This window comes from Protopterus annectens, chromosome 1.part1 (assembly GCF_019279795.1).
Source record: "Protopterus annectens isolate FY-2018-M chromosome 1.part1, PAN1.0, whole genome shotgun sequence".
NCBI classification, from domain to species: Eukaryota; Metazoa; Chordata; order Ceratodontiformes; family Protopteridae; genus Protopterus; species Protopterus annectens.
This window is the reverse complement of record NC_056726.1, coordinates 1,771,578,044-1,771,602,387: the sequence shown is the minus strand read 5'-3', so window position 1 is coordinate 1,771,602,387 and position 24,344 is coordinate 1,771,578,044. Positions and strand designations below refer to the sequence as shown.

At 35.1% G+C, this 24,344-nt stretch overlaps 1 protein-coding gene across 2 annotated transcripts in view; it reads left to right on the top strand.

The window, feature by feature from the left end:
- Nucleotides 1-24,344, top strand: part of CD164L2 (CD164 molecule like 2) — a 489,059-nt gene that overhangs the window by 131,004 nt on the left and 333,711 nt on the right. For both annotated transcript variants that reach the window (XM_044084448.1, XM_044084440.1), the window contains exon 2: nt 7,272-7,364. In XM_044084448.1, the coding sequence (XP_043940383.1) occupies nt 7,272-7,364 (93 nt within the window). The remainder of the gene's footprint in view (nt 1-7,271; nt 7,365-24,344) is intronic.

Here is a 24,344-nt window from a genome sequence, read left to right as displayed (position 1 = left end):
AGACCATTTCCAGCTCTTTTGTAGTTCACTGTTTAAAATCTGCATTTGCACGACTTTGCACGGTCGTACGCATAGTGCAGCACCAGTTAAACAAGGTTAAACTTTTTCTGGCTCCGCCAAGTCTGTTCTTCAAATTTTCTCTTAAGGAAGCTCTACTCTTAGTATAACCAGACAACTCACTGTATTATAAGCCTAGCACTTGTTCTCAATACTTCTCTACTAAGTAAGCACTCTCGTACTAAGTAAAGCACTACATCTACTTACCACCCCTGTGAATACCCACTTCCCTTAAAGGTATACCACTCCCTTATACTGTTCTAGCATGTCGAGTGGTAGATTACTGGCGTCGTCTCCAGTTCAGTTGGTCAATCTGGGCATCTTGAGACAATGCTACAATTATCTCATGTACACAGACAACCCTCTCCTCCTCCCAACAAACACAAATACATGTGAAAGATGCAACTATATAGCCAAACTGGAGGCTGAACTCTCTGAACTCAGGGCTGGCATGACCAGACAGGAGGAGATGGCAACCACACACACAACAATCCCAGTCCCACATAGACCTACCACAACTGCAAACCAAACACATAAAAACACAAAGACATACTCGGAGGCTCTAATAAAAAACTTACCAAAAGAACAGAGGCTCCCAAAGCAGACATCCAAAAATCCACCACCTCAAAACAAAACACATGCAACACATACTTCAATAAATCAGTGTATCGACCAATCGCAGCCCTTAAGGCCAAACACCTTGCCTGATACACTAGTAATAGGTGACTCCATAGTCAGACACACTGATGTCCCACTGACCAGGCTGAACAAGGAGAAGGTGACTGTGAGCTGCCTATCAGGAGCTAGGATCCGCCACATAACACATGCACTCAGGTCACTCCAAAGTACAAATATGACTCTGTCATTGTCCATGCTGGTGTGAATGACCTGAGATGTACCTCCCTGGACTACATGAAAAGAGACATAGAGGAGCTCTCTGATTATGTAGCCCAGGCTGGTATGACCCTGACCCTGACCCTGAGCAGCATCTTGCTCTCACCAAGAATGATACCACAATACAAAGACAAGATGATCAGCTTTAACAATTGGCTCAAGTACTGGTGTCATTCTAAGGGGATCCAATGTCTGTCTGCCTGGGATGATATGTTGGACAAGCCATGCTGCTTCACAAGGGATGGCTTACACCTGTCACCACTGGGCTTCCGGATATTGGCTAAGGCTCTTGCCACCCCCATAGTGCCTTTTTAAGGCAAGGCTCAAAAGACAAACCCACCTCCTTAGAAAACAAAAATGGAAAAAACTAAGGGTAATGCTGCTCAACGCCAGAAGTCTAAATCTCAAGATGCAGGCACTTGATGCACTCCTCAGCATGGAGAACATCGACGTCTGTGCAGTAACTGAAACCTGGTTCAAGGCTCCTGAGAGCACCCCAGCGCTACCAGGCTATACCTCGTATCATGCTTTTCGGCCCCAAAACCCGGGCCAAACCACAAAGGGAGGAGGAGTGTCCATATTCATAAAGGACACCCACACCTCCAGGTTAGTAGCAACACATGAAGCATCAGAGACCATACAGGTGCAACTAACCATAGGCAAAACTGCTATACAACTGGTAGCATGTTACAGACCACCCTCCCAATCTCAAGAACCCCACTCAGCCTTCCTGAAGACATTGGAGGATATGAATGTATCACATAACACCATCATACTGGGAGACTTCAACTATCCAAACATAGATTGGGTACATTATTCTAATCCTAATACCCTAGCCCAATGGTTCCTAGAATTCATAAATTCAAATGCACTGGAACAACTAGTCACCTCTCCCACTAGGGGAGATAATATACTAGACCTGATCATCACAAACATGGGGACAAAATGCTCCACACCGGAAGTATACCCCTCACTAGTGAGATCTGACCACAAACTAATCACCCTGGATATACATATCCCACCTCCACCCCCAGCACAAAACCACAGTGAAAAACTTCTCAAAAGCAGACTTCACTCTTCTTAAGACTGAGATGGTATCCTTTAAGCCCACTGTGCCAGTGGATACCACATCCCACAATGCCAAATCCTTCACAAATGCTTTCTATGAACATCTCCAAGAATGCATGGATCATGCAATCCCAAACAAATCCAAGTCCCTCTCCACCAAATGTAAGCATCCTGTCTGGTGGACCTCAGCCATAAACAAATTGTATAACAAAAGAAGGAAGCTACTGCACGTCAGAGTGAAATCCCATGAAGGGAAGACATCTCTGATCAACATTAGCAGAAAACTACGTTCTCTCATAAAAACATCCAAGGCAAACTTTGAGAGAAAAATCGCTAAGGACACTAAAGATAACCACAAAGCCTTCTTCAGCTATGTTAGAAAACTGAGCGGAAACCCTCAGATATGCTCAGAGTTGGATCACAACAACAAAAAATACACTGAACCCACAGATATTGCTAACATTCTGGCTGACAGGTTCAGTGCAAATTTCTCGCCTCCTTCACCCCCAAAAGAAGAAATACTTATCCCAGCTGAATGTAATCTCCCTGTCATCTTAGATGTCCAAGTAAGAACCGCCCTAAACAAAGCAAAAAACACAGCATCAATGGGACCTGACGGTATCCCGGGGTGCGTGTTACGTGAACTCCAAGAGGAGCTAAACCCACACATAAAAATACTGTTTAACCTTAGCCTTACTTCGGGATATGTACCTGAACACTGGCGTACAGCAACAGTGGTCCCACTCCACAAGGGGGGTGCCTCTACAGACCCTGGAAACTACCGCCCCATAAGCTTGACTAGCCTGGTCTGCAAAGCTATGGAAAGAATCATTACGGAACTCATAAACGGAGACATAGGGGACCTACAGACACTTGACCCCACCCAATTCAGCTTTGTAATGGGCAGATCTTGCCTTTTAAACCTGGTTGACTTTTTCAAAACAGTCACTAGAGCCATTGATGAGGGCAAAGCAGTCCGTACAGCATACCTGGACTTGGCTAAGGCCTTCGACACAATACCCCACTCAGGCATCATAGATAAGCTAAACAGCTTAAAAGTAAACCCCTTATGTCACTAGATGGGTTGTAAACTGGCTAAAGGACAGAACCTATAAAGTTAAAATCGCTGGAGCAATGTCAGACTCAAAGCCAGTCACAAGTGGTGTCCCACAGGGATCTGTCCTGGGACCCCTCTTGTTTGGAATTTATTTCTCAGATGTTAAAGCAAACATGGGAGGGCTGTGGCTGACAAAGTTCGCAGATGACCGCAAACTAGACACCATAGTCGATACACCAGCAGATACACACATCCTACAAAAAGGCCTCACTGAAACGGACAACTGGTGCCGTAGTCACGGTCTTAAACTAAATGCCAAAAAATGTATAGTCATCCCTTTTGGAAAAAACAAAGTACCCACAAATTATCACATAGACAGCAACCCACTGAGTACGGAAAAAGTAATCAGAGACCTAGGGACCCAAGTAGACAGCGACCTCTCATTTGACACCCACATTGCCAAAGTGGTTAGAAAAACATTCTACCTTGCACACCTCATCATGAAGGGTTTCACATCCAGATCCAAGGATGTCATTGTACCCCTATATTCCTCCCTCATCAGACCCATGATTGAGTACAATGCCCCATTTGGTATGTACCTCACCCAGCACTTGCAACAGCTGGAGAGACCACAAAAGTACCTCATCAAAAGGATCAAGGGTTTCCAACATATGTCTTATTCTGCCAGACTAAAGAAACTTCAGCTCTATTCAGTAGCATACTGCCTGCTCAGAGGTGATCTCTGCCTGACGTACAAGGCCATGTCCAATCAGGATCTGATGGACGTGCTCCACCTCAAAAAATCCAAATCCATCAGGACCACGAGAGCTAAAGACTTAAACCTTGGCACAAGTATGAATAGGACATGCTGGAGGGATAGATTCATAACCCAGAGGCTTCCCATGCTTTGGAACAGGATCCCAGTTCGTATTAGGCAGAGCCCCTCACTGACTCTCTTCAAGAGAAATCTTGATGAGTGGATGGGAGATCATAAGTTTACCCCAGGGGTCACATCTGTGTCACTGCTAGACAGGGGCACAGTAAACTAATTCTATTATATAAGGGGACCTTCACTGTGTCACTACTAGACAGAGGCACAGTATTCTAGATTTATTCTGTACATTTTTGTACCATTTCATGGGGTGGCAAAAGTCACATCACTATGGCTAGGCTTACAAATGCCCCAGGGCAGATAGCCTAGTACTATACTATGAAACTATGAAACTATGAAATTGAATGAGGTCATGAAAGATATTAATGTTAATTCAGATACAGGTTTGGATGGATTCAACTATAGTATGTATAACGAAATGTATGACTGGCAAAAAATGGTGTTTATAGAAGTAATGAGTCAGTGGCTAGAAAGAGGATTGTGTATAAAGAAATTTGCAGAGGTGTGATAAAATTCATATTAAAGAAAGGAGATACAGCTGAAATAAAAACATTGCAGACCAATTACTCTGAATAACACAGACTCTAAAAAAGTTGAGAATAGTAACTAAAGGACTACAATGTAAAATAGAAAAATTATATTATCAGAATTTGGGAGAAAAGGAAGGGGGATTCAAAACCTACTGTGGATAATAAGAGAAGTAATTGATTATATTATTAATAAAAAAGTGGAAACCAAAATTATGATAGGTGATGTCAGTAAGGCATACGATAATATTCAATGTAAAGCATTATGGGGAATTTAACAAGCATATAACAAGTGAAAATATTACAAGTAATTAAATCAATATATGAAAAGAACTATGTGAAATTGAATGTAAACAGCTGGATTGGGGAAAATTTGAAAATAGAGTGTGGTATAAAACAAGGATGTCCTGCAAGCAATATGATCTTTGCTATAATCATGAACACAGTAGCAATGGAAATTAATAAAATGTCAGGTAAGAGAGGATATAGAATGATGGATACAGTTACCAGTAATGTATATTTATGCTGAAGATATTGTAGTAATAGCAAAAAATAAAGTCTGGATGGAAAATGTATTGCAAAATTGAGTACATGGTTGAAGAAAATTGGTTTATGCATAAAGAAAAAAACAAAGGATTTGGGTATGAAGATATTGTAGGAGGTGTGGAACATAATGGAAAGTATATAGATATTTTAGGAATAGTATTTGGAAGGACATAATACAGACATGAACAATGGGATAAAGTTATTAAAGGAATCAAAGTTGATTACATTCTGGAGGACATAATATGTTTTAATACAAAAAGAAAGCACATTTAATAAAGACGTTAATAATAGGTAAAATAGCATATATTGCAAATGTTTTATATGATGCCAATGATATATAACAAATAAATTATGCAGACAATTTCTTTCATTTATTTGGGATCAAGACTGAACCCGGTTAAGAGGGGAATTTTGTATATGAAGGATGAACAAGGGGGATTGAAGCTGATAAATCTGATTGTGCATGCAGCCTCTTTAAGTATGTATAAAGTACTAAAAGGAATAATGAAAAATAATAAAGATTTGACAGAAACAATAATGTATTATAAATATAGAGAAATTTTGGAAGTTATGGGAATGAAAAAAGATGTAAAAGTGTTATTAATAAAGAAATGAAAGAATTTTACAGTAAAATTGTACTGCGGAAATTAAAAAAAAGAATGTGATAGGAAAAAAACAGAATAGAGTGGTATGTTAACATTATGATATAGAACAAGCCAAATATAAAGACAGAGAGGTAACCAAAGCTGCTCAATAATCCATTCATAAAGTGCCTGTAACTGCAACTGGGATATTCTCCAAGAACCAAGCTTAGATTTAAAAGCAAAAGAATTTATTTGATAAAATTGTTGTCGGTAAGCGCTTTCACATTTGCTTCCTCAGCGCTTACCGACAACAATTTTATCAAATAAATTCTTTTGCTTTTAAATCTAAGCTTGGTTCTTGGAGAATATCCCAGTTGCAGTTACAGGCACTTTATGAATGGATTATTGAGCAGCTTTGGTTACCTCTCTGTCTTTATATTTGGCTTGTTCTTTATTGTTTGGTTTCTGAACAGAGGGGAATTTACACCGTTGGATAAGAACTTTTGGTTAATATAACATTATGATATCTTTTTATGTGGTGGATCCATGGAAAGAATTAGAATTAGATATGAAGAAAGCAATAATGATGAGATACAGAAGTTAAAAAAGAATTAAAGAATGCAATGATTTTTTTCTGGAGGTTGTCCATAGGAAAATTACCATTGGGGGCAAATATGCTGTACAAAAGAAAACAGGATATAATATGCAATAAATGTAAAGAATTGGAAACTACAGAACATGTTTTTTTTTTCAAATGCGAGCAAATTCAAAAACTGTGGAAAGAAGTATGTAGACATAATTTGCTTAAAAGTAACTTAAATTTTGAAATGTTAAACATGGATATGATAGAGTATGGGTTTTATGGGACACAATCCCAAAATGAAATGGACGGAGTCATATTCTATGTAACATGAACTATATGGAATGAAAGACTTAATGAAATCTAATGCAATGGAAAATGGACATTGACAAAAATATTGGAAAAATATGTTTTTGGTTGTGGGTAAGGAAGTGGGGGATATTAAAATGGAAATAGTGTATTGAATGATGGCAAAATATGTAAGTATTGTAAATATGTAAAAATATGAATTGTATATATGTATACAAATAAAAAAAAAATACTCTTTTCAATAGGTACTATGGGAACTTTTACATCCACTGGAGCTACCACCAATTCAAGCAGATGGGGCCTCAGTTTAATGTTTCTTAAAAGTTTATTTTAATTTAGCAAAGATTGTCAGAAAATCTGGGAAGCAATGTTGAGCAGGTTCTTTCACCACCAGGATAAAGTAATAACAGAATTATGACAAAAACAGAGAACTGTGGACAAAAGAAAGTAAAATAGTTGCTAAATGAGTGATGATTTAAATCTTCATCATAGATTTATTTTATTGGTTAAAGCCCTAAAAGATGTGAGTTGATTGTTAACTGATAATGAATTCAACAGACTGACTGAGGCCCAGTGTCAACCAGCTACTCTCTTGTTCTGGGTAATCCACTAATAAGTTATGGTGACTTTCTTGTTTTATATTCATGCTAACTGAATATCTTTGTTTCTTTCTTTATTTGCGCCTTCTGAACTTTCTTTTGCACCTAATTTGTCTTCATGTTTTCTAATCAGATGGTTTTCATTTTGGATGTTTTAGGAGAATGCAAGAATTTGGACTCCTGTGAAAAGTGTATTATGGGAGAAGAGTCAATGAATATAACCGAGTGTATATGGGTGAAGTGTGAAGAAGGTAAGGACACTTTGAAGCCCTTATTTTCTTATTACTTATACAGGCAGTATTTTAAAGTAGATGATATAGCACAAAATAAAAGCAATGCTGAAAGAAACCCTACTGCCTAAACAAAGAAAACAACTAACCAAAGAAGCAGCCTGCACATTTTTCAAGACGATGGTTGGCAATATCCCTTAACTGTCCGAAGATTTACTTTTTTCATTTAGCCATAGCTGTCCTTGATAAAATGCAAATGTATGGTATAAAATATATATGCAGCATTTTGTTTCATGTCATCTAGGTTTTATTCCATGATATTTTTTTCATATAGATGCTTTGTTTCATTTAATTTAATGTGTTTTCTTATTGTTTGTTGCCCACTGGGCCCAGGTTTTTGTAGAAAAAGTTCAAATGATCAGTCCACTTACCTGGATATCAAATTGAAATTAGTTAATTACGTACATTAACATAAACATTAATGTTATTTATTTATGTATTTATTTATTTATTTATTTATTTATGTATTTGTCTATTTATTTATTTAATTATTTAGGTTTTTGTATTAATAGCAATGCTGCCATTTCAGCCCTGTTTCTCGTCCACTTCTTTCTTTCTAATACTTTCCTGAACCGTTCATTTTCTTTTCAAAGATTCAGCATAAGTGTCATTGATGAGGGAGGGGAGTGCAGATATTGCAACATGCTGCAGGTATCTATCCATTCCATGTCTATATGCATGAATCCCAAATGTAAAAGATAACATAAGACTTTGTCATCATATTTCTGTTTTGTTACTTAAATGAATGACATACTACCTCACTTTATCACTCTACCAGTTGCTTCCTTGACAAATATGAAGCATGATGTTTACAGATGTATCCTTTGTTCTTGAACAGCTCTATTCGTTTATTAACTGATTATTGACTTAACTGTGAGCCTTGTCTAGTGCATTATTTTTGCAAGTCTAATTATACATATAGAAGAAAAAAATGTCAACAAATGTTATTGTGGTAGGGAGATGCCTCATAAAGATAATCACTGCATTGTCTTTTTCATTTCGGGATGCATGTGAATATTGTACAGGATTTATAAATTATTGAGATGAGCTAGAAAGTTTAGGCCTTTCATCAAATATAATAAGCCAGTTTTTTTCTTAAAGTGGTGTTCTCCTCAAGCAGGTAAAGAAACAATGACAGGAGGATAGTAGAGATTAAAATGATTTACTCATATCTGGTAAGTGGTGTGAAACAGCTCAATGCCTGATGCCCATGCAATCTGTTTTCTTATCTTGCAAAGTTTTGTATCAATGGAGGAAGCAGAAAGTGTGTCCTTCCCCTCCTGAGTCAGGATTTCCTTTTTGTTGCCTATTTGTTTTACCCTGAAATTATTCTGAAAGACGGTTCTATTGGAGAGGCTGATTCTGCAACAACACCAAATTAATGTCTATTTTGGTCCCAGAAACCCAGGCCATTAAGATAAAGGACTTCAGGTTTTGAAAAAAAAAAATGGGGTTCTCCTGCCAAACGCCTGCCAAACATCAGTTATCAAATATCAGTTATTGACATGGGAGCTTCCGTGGCTTTAACTGATCGAACCACAGTGAATATTTAGTCCACAGTCTCTTTCCCTGTTGCATCAGAATTATTCACTGTTTTACTGGACTGTCCAAAACCTTCACTTTATTTATGTATTTATTTATTTATTTATTTTTTTAGCTGACTAAAATGTTATGTACTGGGGGAAACGTATCCTTTGCTTATCGCTTAAGACCAGAGAATGACTAGATGGTTGCAGACACACATGGACAAAGGGCAACCTATAAATGTTGAGTATAAAAATTTACAGAATAATTCATACTGAGATGAAGATCGAACAAAATAATGTCTTCTGATCTCATCTGAATACTTATGACTCTGGGGTGAAAAGAAGTAGGAGGTAAAAGAGGTTGTGCACCCCATCCAATTCATCAGACTTGGGGGGCATGATCCAGTGATTATAAATGAGGTAAATCCCACTGGGGCTTCAACAACAGAGATGAAGATACCCTAGTATTAGGCTTTCCATCTTATATGAGTTTGGGGAGTTATGCTGAACCTGATAGAAGTGCTCAGACTGTAGAAAAGCTGGACAAGCTTATCAGGAAGTGCAGTTATGGCAGAGAAGATCGTTATTCAGGTTCATAGCTCAGGAAACACACTTGGCATCATATATTGACTTTTCCTGTTTTGTCAAAATCTTATTGTCCATCTAAATAAGAATGTTCAGTTCTCTTTGTTTGCATCAAGATAAGCTATCAAAGAAGTGTTTCCTATACCAACATTTTTTTTATTTTTTTATTTAATGAAAGCATTAGATTCATACTTAACTTTCTGTGGAAAGAGGAGGCCTAAGATAACATGATATAAATCATTCCACTTGAAAGAAAATGGATGTTGATGTAACATGACTTTCAAATTTCAGAGGAAGCTAATTAAAATACTTTTATGTATTTTGGAGAGCTATGTGTATAAGTAGGACAGTTTATTCTATATGCTGGGGAATTACTCTATATATATATATATATATATATATATTTTTTTTTTTTTGGATCTTGAGGATCCCAACAGCTGGGCCTTCTCCCTGTATGCCTTTTCTTTTTCCATATAGATCTTTGAGATCCCAACAGCCAGGGGCTGTAGGTGCATGGATAGTATTCATCCAATGTCAAGAACGCAGAGGTAATAAATGTAAGGATCTTGAATATGATACACTCCTGTAGGTGTTGGTGAAGGATACATGCAGCAGTGAAATGTACTCTGGCACTAATGGAAAAAAAAAGATGTGACTGTGCTCTTAGGATCAGTTAAGACAACAGGATAGGAAAAGACTTTAATGTAAATGATAGCGATAGACTTAATTACTGAAGTATAATTTTTTCAGTGATGTAGATAATAGAGATAGACTTAATTATTTGAGTTTAATTTTTTCAATGAGTAACTAAGAGATCAAAGTTAAACCCTTGAATAGACCTTAACTAGTAATATCGATAGGTGATACTTAGAAATGTCTTTCAGCTAAGGATTAATAAGTAGTGGTTAAAGACATTACACAGAACCAATGAATGTCTCAAGGAAGGAAGTAAAAGGGGATGACCTCAACTACTGTGTTATCTAATGAAGGGTGGACTTGAATGTATATTCCCATAGTGTGTCACAAAATCTAGGACATTCTGGATTTTTGAATAGACATTGATTTACTTGAATTACAGCACGTTTCCCATTATAGGTGGTTTATATTAGAGATGTAATAGTGAAAAAAGTGGGAAAGGAAGAAATGGGTGCATCTATTTTGATTGTCCTGTATTATTTCAGTATAACAAGGAGTTATGTCATATACTGGTTTGGGGGATTTTCTAGAAAGATATTAGCTCTACCATTAATTTATTTCTTTTTTGAAATGTGCTGTTCCATGATTATGAAGAATATGAGAGGGGACTACTGAGCCTAATTACTTTCTTGCAAAGATGTTTATGCACAAATGTTGGAAATTCAGGCTAGCTCCAACTATAATAAAATTGCAGTCTTTGCAGATCCAACCAGTTTTCATGTAAAAGCTTGACAAAGACCACACACAAAAATGTTTTAATAAATGGTTACCATGGTTCTAGTGTCTAGTCAATCAGGATTAAGCTACTGTAATACATTTTTTACATTGTGTCTAATGAGGTGATTTTTGGTTTAAGCTATTGTGAGGAATTATGTTCTTAACACCTTCTGTTCCACTTGTATCCTTATGAATTAAACTTAATGTTGTGTATATTCATACATTTTTTTTATTTTAATGCTCACCGAGTCGCTGAATTTTTTTTATTTGTTTACATTGTTTCATGATTTGATCTGTAGTTGGAGAAAATAATTATGTCTTACTAGTTAAGATTTATTGGTTTAAAAAAGTGCAGCCTCTTTGAATGTCATTTTGGGACATGCTTCAAAGACTTGATAGCAGATAGATGGTAAAAAGAGGTAGTGTCCTCTCGTAACATAATAAAATTTGATACTTCTCCTCCTTTCAAATGCATTCTTCTGAGTCCAAGAGTGACCAGCTGCACCGCACACTATTTTTTATAAAACACTAGCTGGAATGAAGGACAATCCAAACTGTTCCCATGCTGGAGAGGAAATACTGTACTTCATAAAAATTATTTCTAATACCAAAGAAGGATGACCAATTAGTACACACTGGACATTTCAAAACAGATTTGTGGTAATAAACACATTTAACATGTCAATTCAATCTGTACCTCATTTGTTATTAAAGAATGCCTTTTTGCTACAATGGACATGAAGGACATCTAATTCTGCAACTTATATAACTTTTTCTATAGGCCACTCAGCCAATTCTAAAGAATCAAGCTGTGATATGTCAATTAAAAGTGTATTTTTTTGACAGTTCACCTTTAGAATCAGGGTACATACCAAGTACATGAAGTGAGTTCACATTTTACTTTCTTTGACTAATTGCTTGATCAAAGCTCCCTCTGTACGGAAGATGCTACAAGCCTGGAACCTAACTGTGCTATATACTTTTGGAACCTAGGGATCTTACAGAATACACAGAAATTCAGCTTAATCCTTCACACCAAACGATCTTTCTGGGCTGCCGTTTTAGATGAAAAAGGCTGCGCTGTCTTCCTGTTTCAGAACAGGGAGTTGCTAACAAAGAACTTCTTTCTGCACGTTTCCTTGGAGCCCTGTGTTACATGTAATCATCTGTCCTCATAATGCTAAGTGTCAGGTTGCATGTAGAAATTGTACAGTGGAACCTGAAGATCCTGAGACAGCAGTTATAACTGGACCTTGAGCTGTATTCTTCCAGTGGTCCACACACTCATCAAGGAATTCCAGTGCTGGCACTCACTTTTTAAATGTATTTATGGAGTTTTTATTTATTTATTTGACATTTGCTTACCTGGAAAGTCTGACTGGGTAAGTGCCCATTTTCACCAGAGGCCAAGGGAGAAAATCTCCAGAAACAGATACCAAAATTAAAAATGTATATAGATTATAGAGACTTTCATAGCAACAGAAAATTACAATATATATGGAATAATTTGAAAAAGTAACAAATAAGCAGTAAAGTATATAGCAAATTTACATTGATTTTAGTGACCAATAAAAAACAGACATAGACTGACAACACATGTACTGGTTAATCCTTGGGAGATAAGCTGACAGCAGTGCTGATTCCGGAACTTCTTGGCTAGGAAGCAGAAGACAAAACAAGCCAGTCTGGTGCAGATGATGGCTGTCCCTTGTGCCATGTTAGCGTTACAGTTACACCTAATTCCAGGGAGTTTGCAGTCATTACAGTCATGTGGTTCATCGGCAAACAGGGTTGGCCATTTCTACTCCTGTGAAGGCTAATTTTGATGACTTAAGTCCTAGCAGCAAAACTAAATTCACAGCTTGAGGCATTTGTAGTACTTGTCCAACAGAAGATCTTAAGAATTCCATGAACCAGGGATCTTTCTGATTACCACAAGTAGATGTTGGGTCAAATCATCTTTTATACTTTTTAAGGAACTGTGTCTGTTCATGGTTTACACCTGTTTGCATCCAAGCTGAATCTCCTTATCTCCAATTTCTGGATCTGGATTCCATACAAGGGTGTGCTGACAAAAAAAATGCATTGTCAGTTAAATATAACCAGTATGGGACCGTATGCAGACCATTCAGAACATTTCATATGAAAGGTGCATCACAGTACAAGAACAGAAGGAATAGAACTCCTCCTTGTAGCATCAAACTGGCCAGGACAATTCTGTTTCAATCAGTTGCTTACTTAATAAAGCACAGAACTGATACATTCTAGGGTGGAGCCTAGATGGCCAACTGACAGCAGTATCTTTTTAGAGCTCCACAAACTACTACCAGAATACAGGAAAATAATCATTTTTTTTACAAAATTAGAATAATCTTATTAAGGAACCTCTGTTCTACAGAAATATCAAAACTGAAGGAAATCCACTGAAATTGTCCTGTCAAAATAACCTGGAGATCACCTTATATGTGTGGAAATGAACAGCTCAAAGAATTCCCATTCTGAAACTACACTAAAAAAGGAAATTCAACTGATGTTAACTACCCTACATGAACTGTCTTTGAAATGGACAAATTCACAGACAATTTAGAAAACCTCGAGGAAAACTGAAAAATCAAACTGATGTTCTTAAGGAAATACTGCAGCAACAACAAACTGGAATAATGGATATTGAAACTTCTCTAAATGACATAGATGGGAGACTCCAAGAAGAAGAGAGTCAGTGTGATTTTCTTCTATAACAAAACAACTGGTTAATCAACAAAATAGACTATCTGGAAAACAGGAAAAGGAGAAATAATATAAGAATATTTGGTCTCCCAGAGAAAACTGAAGGTGAGAATATCCTATTATTTTTAAATCCTTGACTGCCTGAAATACTTGACTTAAAAGAAGGTTTATATAATGGGATAGAGAGAGCACACAGAGCCATAGGAAAATCTATATCTTCCTCACCTGATGCTTCACCAAGATCTATTATAGTTAAATTTATATCCTATTTGGACAAAGAACTTATACTTAAATCAGCCTGGAGGAAAAGTCCCTTAACTTACAAGCAAAATCAGATAAGATTTGATAATGACTACACCTCAAGAGAAACAAAATAAAATTAAAGTACAACTTGTTTACCTGGAAAAAATCAGAAATTTTTACTCAAATGACATGAGAACGTTCAACAACTTTGAGGAAGCTTCTTCATTCATCAAAAAACGTATAAAAAATAATATAATCACAATTCCTGAGGAAATGGACTTTTACTTCTACTTTATAAAGATCATCTGGGAAGAATACCTGGTCTGATGTGAGGAAGAAAAAAGCTAAAAACTGAACTAAAAAACATAGAAACCACCAAATCTCTCAAAGCATCAACTAAGATATGAGTTCTTCATACTCATATAAATAAAAAATATGTACATTTTATTTATTTTCACAAACTTCTTTGTATTTGATTTATGTTAATACCAACTATCTATTAGCATCATATGAAGCTTTGCTTTACTGCTTCAAATTTTGTTCAACTAGTTTATTGTGTAGCAGAAATCCCTGTTTTTTTTTCTTTTTCTATAATATTGTTTAATTCTTTGCAAGTGCACATGACACTACATTAGCTTACTTTTGCTTACAACTAATAATGTAGTAAACTGTTAAAGTAAGCATATTCTTTTTCTTTTAAGTAATAGGAGAAAATGGGTCATTCCCATATAAAGGTTTGCTTTAAATAAACATTTCTTTGATAGTTTACAGCTTTAAATATTTAATAGTTTCTTTGTTTTAAATAAAATAAGCATATTCTTTTTTGCCATTTCAACATTCTAATTGACAGTTTACTGTTTTTCTTTATCTGCAAACACTTGTATGCTTGTTTGAAGCTTTTTGCCTCGCAGATACAGTCTCGTCTTTACCTCAGAGTAAACATTACAGATCTATTATCTAGCAGGGTTACAGTCGTATTTATGAGATACTGTAGCTAGCACAATACACTTCTTAGTTAATTTAAACTGTCTATATAGTGGTCGCACACCAAGTAAACAGTTTATTCATACCCTCCCCAATGATTTTAAATAAAATGTAGTCCTGTCATCCATCTTATTGCACAGTTGGTTGGCTCTGTTTATATTCCGTTGTCATAGAAATAGCCTTGTCTCCTTTTTCTATTGCTTGCTGTGTGTTTCTTGGCATTTTAGTAAATTTCATGAGCGCAGTTTGTTCTGCATGTATGGTGCTGTTATTGTGAGGGTTACACATTTGAATTCCATTTACTCGCTGGCAGACACTTGTGCCTATTCAAGTTGTCACTGCAAGTCATGCTGTCTGAATGCAGATCATTAATCATGGAAACATTTTTTCCATACATACTCACTTCTTCTATAATAAAATTATTATTGTCTTATAAATTCCTTCAGGTTTCACTTCACTTTTTTTTTTGTCTAGTGTTTGCCGATCACTGTTGCCTAAGTGATTGAATAGCGAATATTGAGATCACTGACCCCACTGGTGAACAGATGACCTTACGTTCTTTATAATAAACTTACCAATTCCTGTTGGGGGAAACAAACATATTAGCAATTACTCACCAAATCTGACATACACATCCATATAGCTTCCTATCTGAAGACCTTCCCAATCTTTACTCAAAAAAAAAAAAAGAAAAGAAGAAAGGGAGAATATTTAATTTTGTTTTAGTCTTTAAAGAGACACACAGCAGTTAGTCTTTCAACAACACAAACCAGGTATACATACAGACCAACCATTCCAATTTCAATGTATATACTTTAAGTAGAGACATTTTATTATACTTCATGTAAAGTCTCAAATATACATTTAATAATCCACTAGACTTATAGTGTATTAATGTGATGTTGGCACATTTACTCAGAGACTGAGAGACTTTCTTCAAATATTTACAATGGTTTATTTTAAATTTTATGCATGCATTATTTATTATGAAAAGTTTATATGCAGCACAAGCAAACTCAGTGTCCCCTTGAATGTACTAATGTGAACTTAACAAAGTAAAAGTATACATGAAGCTCTTCCATTGAGAAATTATGAGATATGTACATTCACTCATGTACCTCCTTTGCTGCTGTTTAAAGGAAGGAAGGGAGAAAAATAGAATTGGGGAAGGAGAGAAAAAGAGAAAAGGAATAAAAAGAAAGTAAGGATACTTAAATTGATAGACAGCACCTGTCTCTTAATGGGTACAATGCTAATCTTCCAAACAGATGTTCATCCTGTATTTACCTATTGTAATGTACATTCAAACAACATGATATACAAAATCAGTTTTTATATGTCACCTTTTGCTTCTTCATTTGATAGATAGTTACAATCAAGCACTACTCATCCAAAGTAATAAGATATACGAATGTAGTTTTTTTTATTGTTGGCACCCACATCGTGAATGCTAGTTGTAACCTAAAAATTTGGTGCTAATATAAATATAAATGTCAATGTTTATGATTACTTATAGTTTAGTATTGTTTGTAATAGACTTCTGATGTTCAAAGTATTTGTTCAACAAAATGCTACAAGTTAAAATCTTGTGATTCTAATTTAATCTCTTTATCTCTTTAGAAGTTATTAGAAGTAAATGCTTATTTGTTTGAATTAAACTCTTAAGATTCTCAAATAAAATGAATGCAATGAAAATTGGAAAGTGCTTTGTGAATAAGTTGGGTCAGTACATTACATCTTTTCTCATTGGTTTGAACTTGAATTAATAGCCATTCTTATCTTGAAACAATAATTCCTTGCTGCTTTGCTATTACTAAAATCATATATGCTGTTGGTTGTTGCATATTAACTATTTTATTTGAGTGTTGTGGTTGTATTGGTACACAAGATGCATATTCAAGTTAGAGTCAAAGATGTACATAAGGTTATGACTCAGCTTGAAGCCATTCTGTCCTTCTTAAGTTTGAAAATGTAATATTTTTTCTTCTCTTTTATCTTTTAACAATAGTAATCAAAATCTCCACACTATAATTCTACTTAATGTTAATTTATCTGATATTTGATTTTATTATAGCCTTTTATCTCACTTGAAAACATCATATCTCTAGGAACTCTAATATGGAGATTAAGATAATCATTTCTTTGCATCTACTGTTAGAAATTAGGGTTAATCTGCTTGAACATTTTTGTTCTTTCAAATTAGAAGTGTTTTTCACTCCATGCTTGTCAGAGGGATCCTTTGAATTTTTGATTATTCATTTATTTGGTTTTATCTACCTCTTTCTTCTATTGCCATTTTCTTTTTATTGACCTTGCCTTCAATTAAAGTCTTCTTGAAAGAAAACTTAGCTTAGCTCTAATGCTTAAAATCTATAAAAATAGTTACACAGAATTTGAGCAATAAAAGAAACTTGAACATACTTCAAATGCAAATACTCTTCAAATACAGACAGATTTGATGGATTTCACCTTGCTTTCTCTAAGCATTAATGGTCTGAATAACCCGAGGAAAAAATTAAATTTACTAAGATATTTAATATTTAATAAAGTGCAAGTAGTTTTTTCCAAGAATCTCATTTTAAAACCAATGATAATTACATGTGTAATCCAAATGAATATCTAAAATTATCTCATTATTCTTATAAAAATAAAACCAGTGGAGTCTTAATACTATGGAGGAAAAATATTACTAATCCTGAAGTCATTTATAACTATGAAGATAATGACAGACTTTTAGCAATTGTAATAGTAAGATTTAACAACAGAATATGGACATTAGTAAACGTATATTGGTTTCCAGGCGTAGGGGTAGGAACAGTCAAAAAACACATAGATCTTATTAATAAAGTATATAAGGGCAACTTGATAATAGGATGAGACTTCAGTTGTATTTTGGATAACTCTGAGACCACTAATAAAATACCTTTTTGTCTTACTCCTATTGGGAAAGCTCTTAAGAAATTGGCTGATCATTTAAATCTAATAGATTAGACTCAAAGAGGATAATTCACTATGGTATTCCCATTGTGACCATAGATTTAACACTCAAACAAGAACTGATAAAACCTTTATATTACAAGTCTTAAGTATGGAAATAATCAAATTTTCTATAATTCCTTGCTCCCTTTCAAATTTTATTCACCCATTCTTAAATGTCAAATAGATGTCAAGAGACTAACTATTAGAAAAAGAATCCCAGCTTATATTACAAAATTAAAACAATTTAAACCCTGGTTAGACTCCAAAATACAGTATTTTTGAATACTAATATGGCAAAACTATCACATGGTTTAATAATAAAACAAAACAATGGGAGTCTGATTTAGCTAATATTCAAAAACAGCTAATAGAAATCAATACTATTGACTTAAAAGGAAATTGTGAATTAAATAAAAAAATACAATGAAATTCTAAATCACAAAACTAATTTGGTTCTTGAAAAATTAAAACTTAATTCATATTCTGCTTCACCAAAATATATACATAACCTAGTAATGAGAATACAAAGACAATCCACTGAAAATAATATCATAAATATTATTCATGAAGGGAAAAATAACAAAAAAAGTTTCAGACATAAGCAAAATTCTTGATGCTTTCAAATATCACTATGCAGTACATTATAGAAATAATAACACATATCACAATACTTTAGACTTGGACTTATTCTCTTCTAAAATAAAGAATTTACCAGTGAAACTAAAAATAGATATTTATAAACAAATTTCTCTTAAAGAAATAACTGAAAAAATCAAAGAGAGTAAAAACAATAAAGCATCTGGTATTGGTAGAATTATTGTGGAATTATATAAATTATTCCCAACTTCAGCAATATCAGTATTACATAAAACCCTTAATGAAATACATTCACAAAATATAGTTCCACCTTCATGTAGGTACTCACTAATTACTCCTATTATAAAGGAAAATATATACCCTAAACAATGTAGTTCTTATAGACCAATCTCATTACTCAACAATGATTATAAAATCCTCATGTCCACCTTGGTTAATAGAATTAAAAAAACATTGGTGCATATCATTAGTGAAGATCAAACTGGATTTATTTGTAATAGACATAGCCATGATAACATACAAAGAATACTAACTACAATTGATATTTTAAATACAGACAATCAAGAAGCCCTTATAATTGCTCTGGATATTGAAACAGCCTTTGATTCACTAAACTGGGATTTTCTTTTTAAAGTTCTGGAAATTTATGATTTTCCTCTACAATTTATTACTTTAATAAAACATATTTATAAAAATAATTTTGCTTATGTATAATTAGGTCCTTTCACATCAGAAGCCATTGAAATCACCATAGGTAGAAAACAGGGCTGTCCCATGTCCCCTATTTTATTTTCTCTAGCCATAGAACTCTTTTCTTTTGTAATACGTTATGATCCAAAAATCAAAGACATAAATATACACACATACTACATACATCATCAGTTTAGCTCCAACATAATGCTCTTTGCTGATGACATGCTTCTTACTCTAACTATTACTCTAACTATTTCTGATGATTCATTACTTGAATTAGACTCACAAATTGATAACTTTTATCATATTTCTGGTTTACATGCCACAAATCTAAGTCCAAATTCATGTTATTAAACAAAAAATGGTTCTTTTTTTAAACATAAGCCAAATAATTGGAAAACAGGTTTCCTCCATAAACTATTTAGGGATATTATGTGAAAATATAAATTTAACTTTAATTACAAATTATAATAATATTGTGAACACTTTAAAATCTTATTTTGAAAAACGGAATAAATTATATTTAAAATTTGAGGATAGATTGCAATTAATCCTACTCCCAAAAATGAATTATATTGCACAAGCTATCCCCATGATTTCAAATAAGAGTCTTCTAAAGGAAATAAATAAAATTCTTAGAAATTGTCTCTGGTTCCCAAAAAGAAACAGAATAGCCTTAGTAAATCATATAAGACCTTGGGAAATTAGGAGGAATTAATTTTCCAGATAGAGACCTACATTAAAGCCTCTATATTTAAAATAATTATAAACTGGATAGACCCAAACTTTTCTTCAGCATGGAAATCTCTGCATCTTATTATCTTTCTAAATAAAAAATAAATTATCTAAAATCTTATTTTAAATGAACAAAACAATAAATTTTGGCATATTCTTTGTATTAATTTACAGTATAATACGCTTAAACCTATCAACTTAAATTACACAAATTACATTTACAATCTATTTAGAGGTTTTATTAATAACAATACTGTTATAAAGTTATGGTTGGAATTATTAGTCCCCTTCAGTTCTACTATTTTTTTTTAAATAAAACTCACATAAACACTCTAAATACTTGGTAAACATAAAATGTTGCATGTTGGCACCACTGTATAGAGAACTTGAAGGTTTTCAATATTCAACAATTAATCTATGTATGATTTCTCATGCGTAAACTGGTTAGTTGTTAACAATATTCAAACTTATGGACAAGTTCTGCAGAAAAATTGATAATTTCTCCTTTAAATCTATGCCTACAGTTATATGTTACATTCATGAAGTATTATATAATGATATCAATTGGACAAATTTAACATCAAGATTATATAAAATTGTAATAAATTATAAAGCGGCTCCCAATCAAAATTACTAGAATTTCATCATTAAAAAACATTCAATAAATTTATCAATTGAAAATAAAACTAATCTTCACTCTGTTAAGTTAACTTCTAACCTACAAATTTGTAAGATTTTCACTTGGAAATTTCTGCATAGAGCTTGTTATACCCCCAATAGAATAGATTAATTTAATTTGTCTAAAAATGTTATATGCTGGAGATGTTAATTAAATTGTAAAGCTAATTGGTCACATATATTTTATGACTGCACATGCATTAAGAAATATTGAGAAGAGATTAGTACATTTTTCAAGCCATTTATACGGATTCATTTGTTCTAACAAAGACATTAGTTCTCCCAAATATTAATGAAAGTTTTGTAATGAACAACAAGGATCATTATCTTCTTTGTACCATACTAGCTGTAGCAAGGAAATGTGTCACAAGAAAGTGGAAATCCTCTCTGAACTGAATATCAATGATTTTCTAACTCTGTTGAAAGAAACTGTGCTGATGGAAGTATAAGTTAAAGAATTGAGACAATCACCTAATAAATGGATTAATAACCCTTGGGAGAAAGTCCTCTCCCTTACTGATACACAACTCAGATACAGTCACAGCTGACTAAAAAGAGAGAGAGAGCATGATTTTCTCTGACTTTGTGTAACTCAACTTCTTCCACTGTTTATCTTTTCTTTCTTTTTTTTGGAGGCCAGTTGTATGTATTGTATATAGTTTGATGTAAATCTATTCAACTAGAAAATGTAATTGTGAACATTATTATTATATTTGAAAACAATAAAATTATTTGAACAAAAAAAAAGAACTGCTACATTCCACCTTGAAGTGCATGAAACTCACAGCCTTGAAAATATTTTGCTGATGCTCCTAAGTACCTATTTTCACAGTATGCATTGTCTAGTCTCAGGATCTCTGGTCACAAAATTGTATTTGTGAACTTGTTAAGTATTATCATTTTGGTATGACAAGAAGAAAATACACACCCCCCCCTTGCTGCACCACTTTTCATTCCCTTTAGTAACATTCAAGCCTGTTTATGCAGGACCTGGCCTACTCCTCTACTGAGCTAGACTTCCCAGCCTTTTTTCCTTCCATTCCCCTTAAACCACTTATTAATTCCTTTGCAGCTGTTAAACACTTTCTCATGGGTACTCTCTATCACTGACCACTCAGGCACTCAGTTTGCACTGCTTGATACCTAAACATTAAAACTTATCATAATAAAGTTTACTCTCTTCATTTGAAATTGTAAGCACAGCCAAATTCAGATACTTGTCATAAAATACAATTGCAGGTAACAGAAGAATATCAAGGCTGTATACTAATGGAATCTTACACAAACATCAAAATTGACTGGGTATCATTAAAAATTAACAATTTTTGTCTCTGTGGCACTTTCTGAATTATTCCTAAGTCAGTTTTTCAGGTTAAGACTCTTCTATGCAAAGCCTACAGGGAATAAATTTGTATACCACATAGGCAACTGGGTTATAAAACTAGCATGGCCAAGGACTTTATGCAATGAGATCAATATTTTGTTTCTTTCAAAGATATACAGTAATTAAGCAAATTCTTTCCAGATGGTTAACAAACTATATCACCTTCTGTTATGACAGTCAAGGAAAATATTTTGACTGGTTAGGTCATGACCTACTAGACCAGATTAGCTCCAACCACTGCTGTGCTCTTTAGGAATATCTCTACCTAGATTATTTTACCACTTTAACTTCCAGTGTTTTTTTCTCAATATACTGCAGGTTAGATGTGTAGTCTTAGTAGAACAAATTTTGGTATTGCAGTCATCAAGGCATAGTGTAGGTTATCTATCTGTGCCTGGAGTCAAGTTCTACATCTCTTGGGGTTGTACTATTTGTATGATAGATAGTCTGCAAAAATGATCGTTATGAAAATTTTGTAACTGAGCATGCTCACCAGAACTGTAGATGCTTAGAATGTTATTTTCTGCTGGAGAGGCTCCCACCCTGCTTTTCCTTACCACTGCTTATGGACTATGCTTGTCAGATGAGTAAGTCATTATGTCTATATCTTAGATCATGCTTTTACTCAGTATGATCACATGCTAAAGATCTGACATGTACTTTTCTTTTTGATCTATAGCTCTCAACCCCTTAGCACAAAAACTCTGGTCAAAGCTACAAATAACAAGGGGACAAAGCCCCCAAAATATGGACACATTTTAAATATCGCTGTTATAAACTTAGAAACTTGCTAGAATAAAAGGTAGGATCAGACCAAAAATATAAGGCAAAAATCTTGAAATTCTGTGAAAATCTGAAGAGTTGAGAGGTATGCTTTGCTCTTAGGAGTCTTTGTGTGGTGTGCATCTTAGGTGTTTTAGATTTTAAAGTAAGTTGCAGGAGCATTTGTTGTTGACACATTTTAAGTTTATGTGTTATAGCCAGGTTTTTGCTAATGCCTGCATATTGATAGGTTACCTAGTACTCAGTTAGGGACACATATGCCAGTTGTCAAGAAACTGTCACATACCTGAAACTGTATCACAAATAGCATAACACAGTGTGTGACAGATGCACATTGTAGGTTAAAATCTCAAAAAGACACAACTCTGACATCCTGATCATTCGCAGTATAGCGCACAGGTCCTTCAAGGATGCATCTGCAGTCCTTACAAATGGGTTGTCCTGTCGTCAGGCAGCCCTTCGGTCGGCCGGATTCTAAAGTCTGGGTCTGGCCTCGGCTGGTGTCGCACTTCACCCGACGTCATCTCTGCTGGTCTTCGGGTATAAAGGCATCAGCCGATGCCATTTTCCTCAGTCTTTCTTGCCGCGTGGCGCCCAAAGCAGAAGCTGTTCGCAAGTGCCGGTCGGTCAGATCCAGAGATTACTACTACCGAATACTACTTCGAAGACTTCTAAAAGCTAAGTACCCCGTTGGGGACTCTTTCTTGCCTCAGCCGATGTCAGAAAAAGTGAATAACTGTTTAACTTGTGGGAAACAAATACCTCATAAAGATTTCCACTCTTACTGCTTACCTTGTTTAGGCCCAGACCACGACGTAGCAGCTTGTTTAGCCTGTGCTTCCTTCAACCGACGAACGCTTAGGCGTCGGTCGGAGTTTGCTGAACAGTTTTTCGGCTCAGATTTTGCGTACATTATGCCGTCGGATCCTCCGACTACTCAAATTGTTAAAAAACGCAAAGAAAAAGACCGACACTCGCGGTCCGCGGTTTTGGCCGAAACCACGGTTAAGCAAACCGCGAGTGTCTCGGTTTCGGCCGAAACCGAGCAAACGGGTCAATCTACAGCCGAATCCATGACTACTACCGAGGCCCCTTCTACCCTAGTTGAATCGGCCTCTGAAATTTTGCCTACTAATGTGGTTTCTCCAGAATTATCGGACACCATCCCTTTGGATGTCTCTACCCCAGCACGTGGTGCTGCTAGGCCTCCTGCAGCCATGTCTATAAAGGCCTTTGCCAGGGCTAAAGCAGCCAAAACTGCTAAGTCTGTGCCTGTTAAGCCCCCCTCTCACAGGCCCAGTTCCAGTTCCCAAATGCTTACTCTGGCAGAGGATCTCATCTCTTTAATAAGGGGATCCCAATCTCACCCAGACAGGGCCTCTCAACCTCCAGAAAAGAGACCTAGAGCAGAGCCCCTGAGCCAGTGTCCTCAGATGACTCTTCTGATGATACAGACAATACAGACCATCCAGAGGCTCCTTTTCTACTTATGAAGATTCCGATGCTGAAGAATCTATTCCTTCTGCCTCTCCACCAGAGGAATTTTCCTTTGGGGAAACCTTACATGCCATGAGAGAGCAATTCCACTGGCAGGGACAAGATTTCTCAGATTCA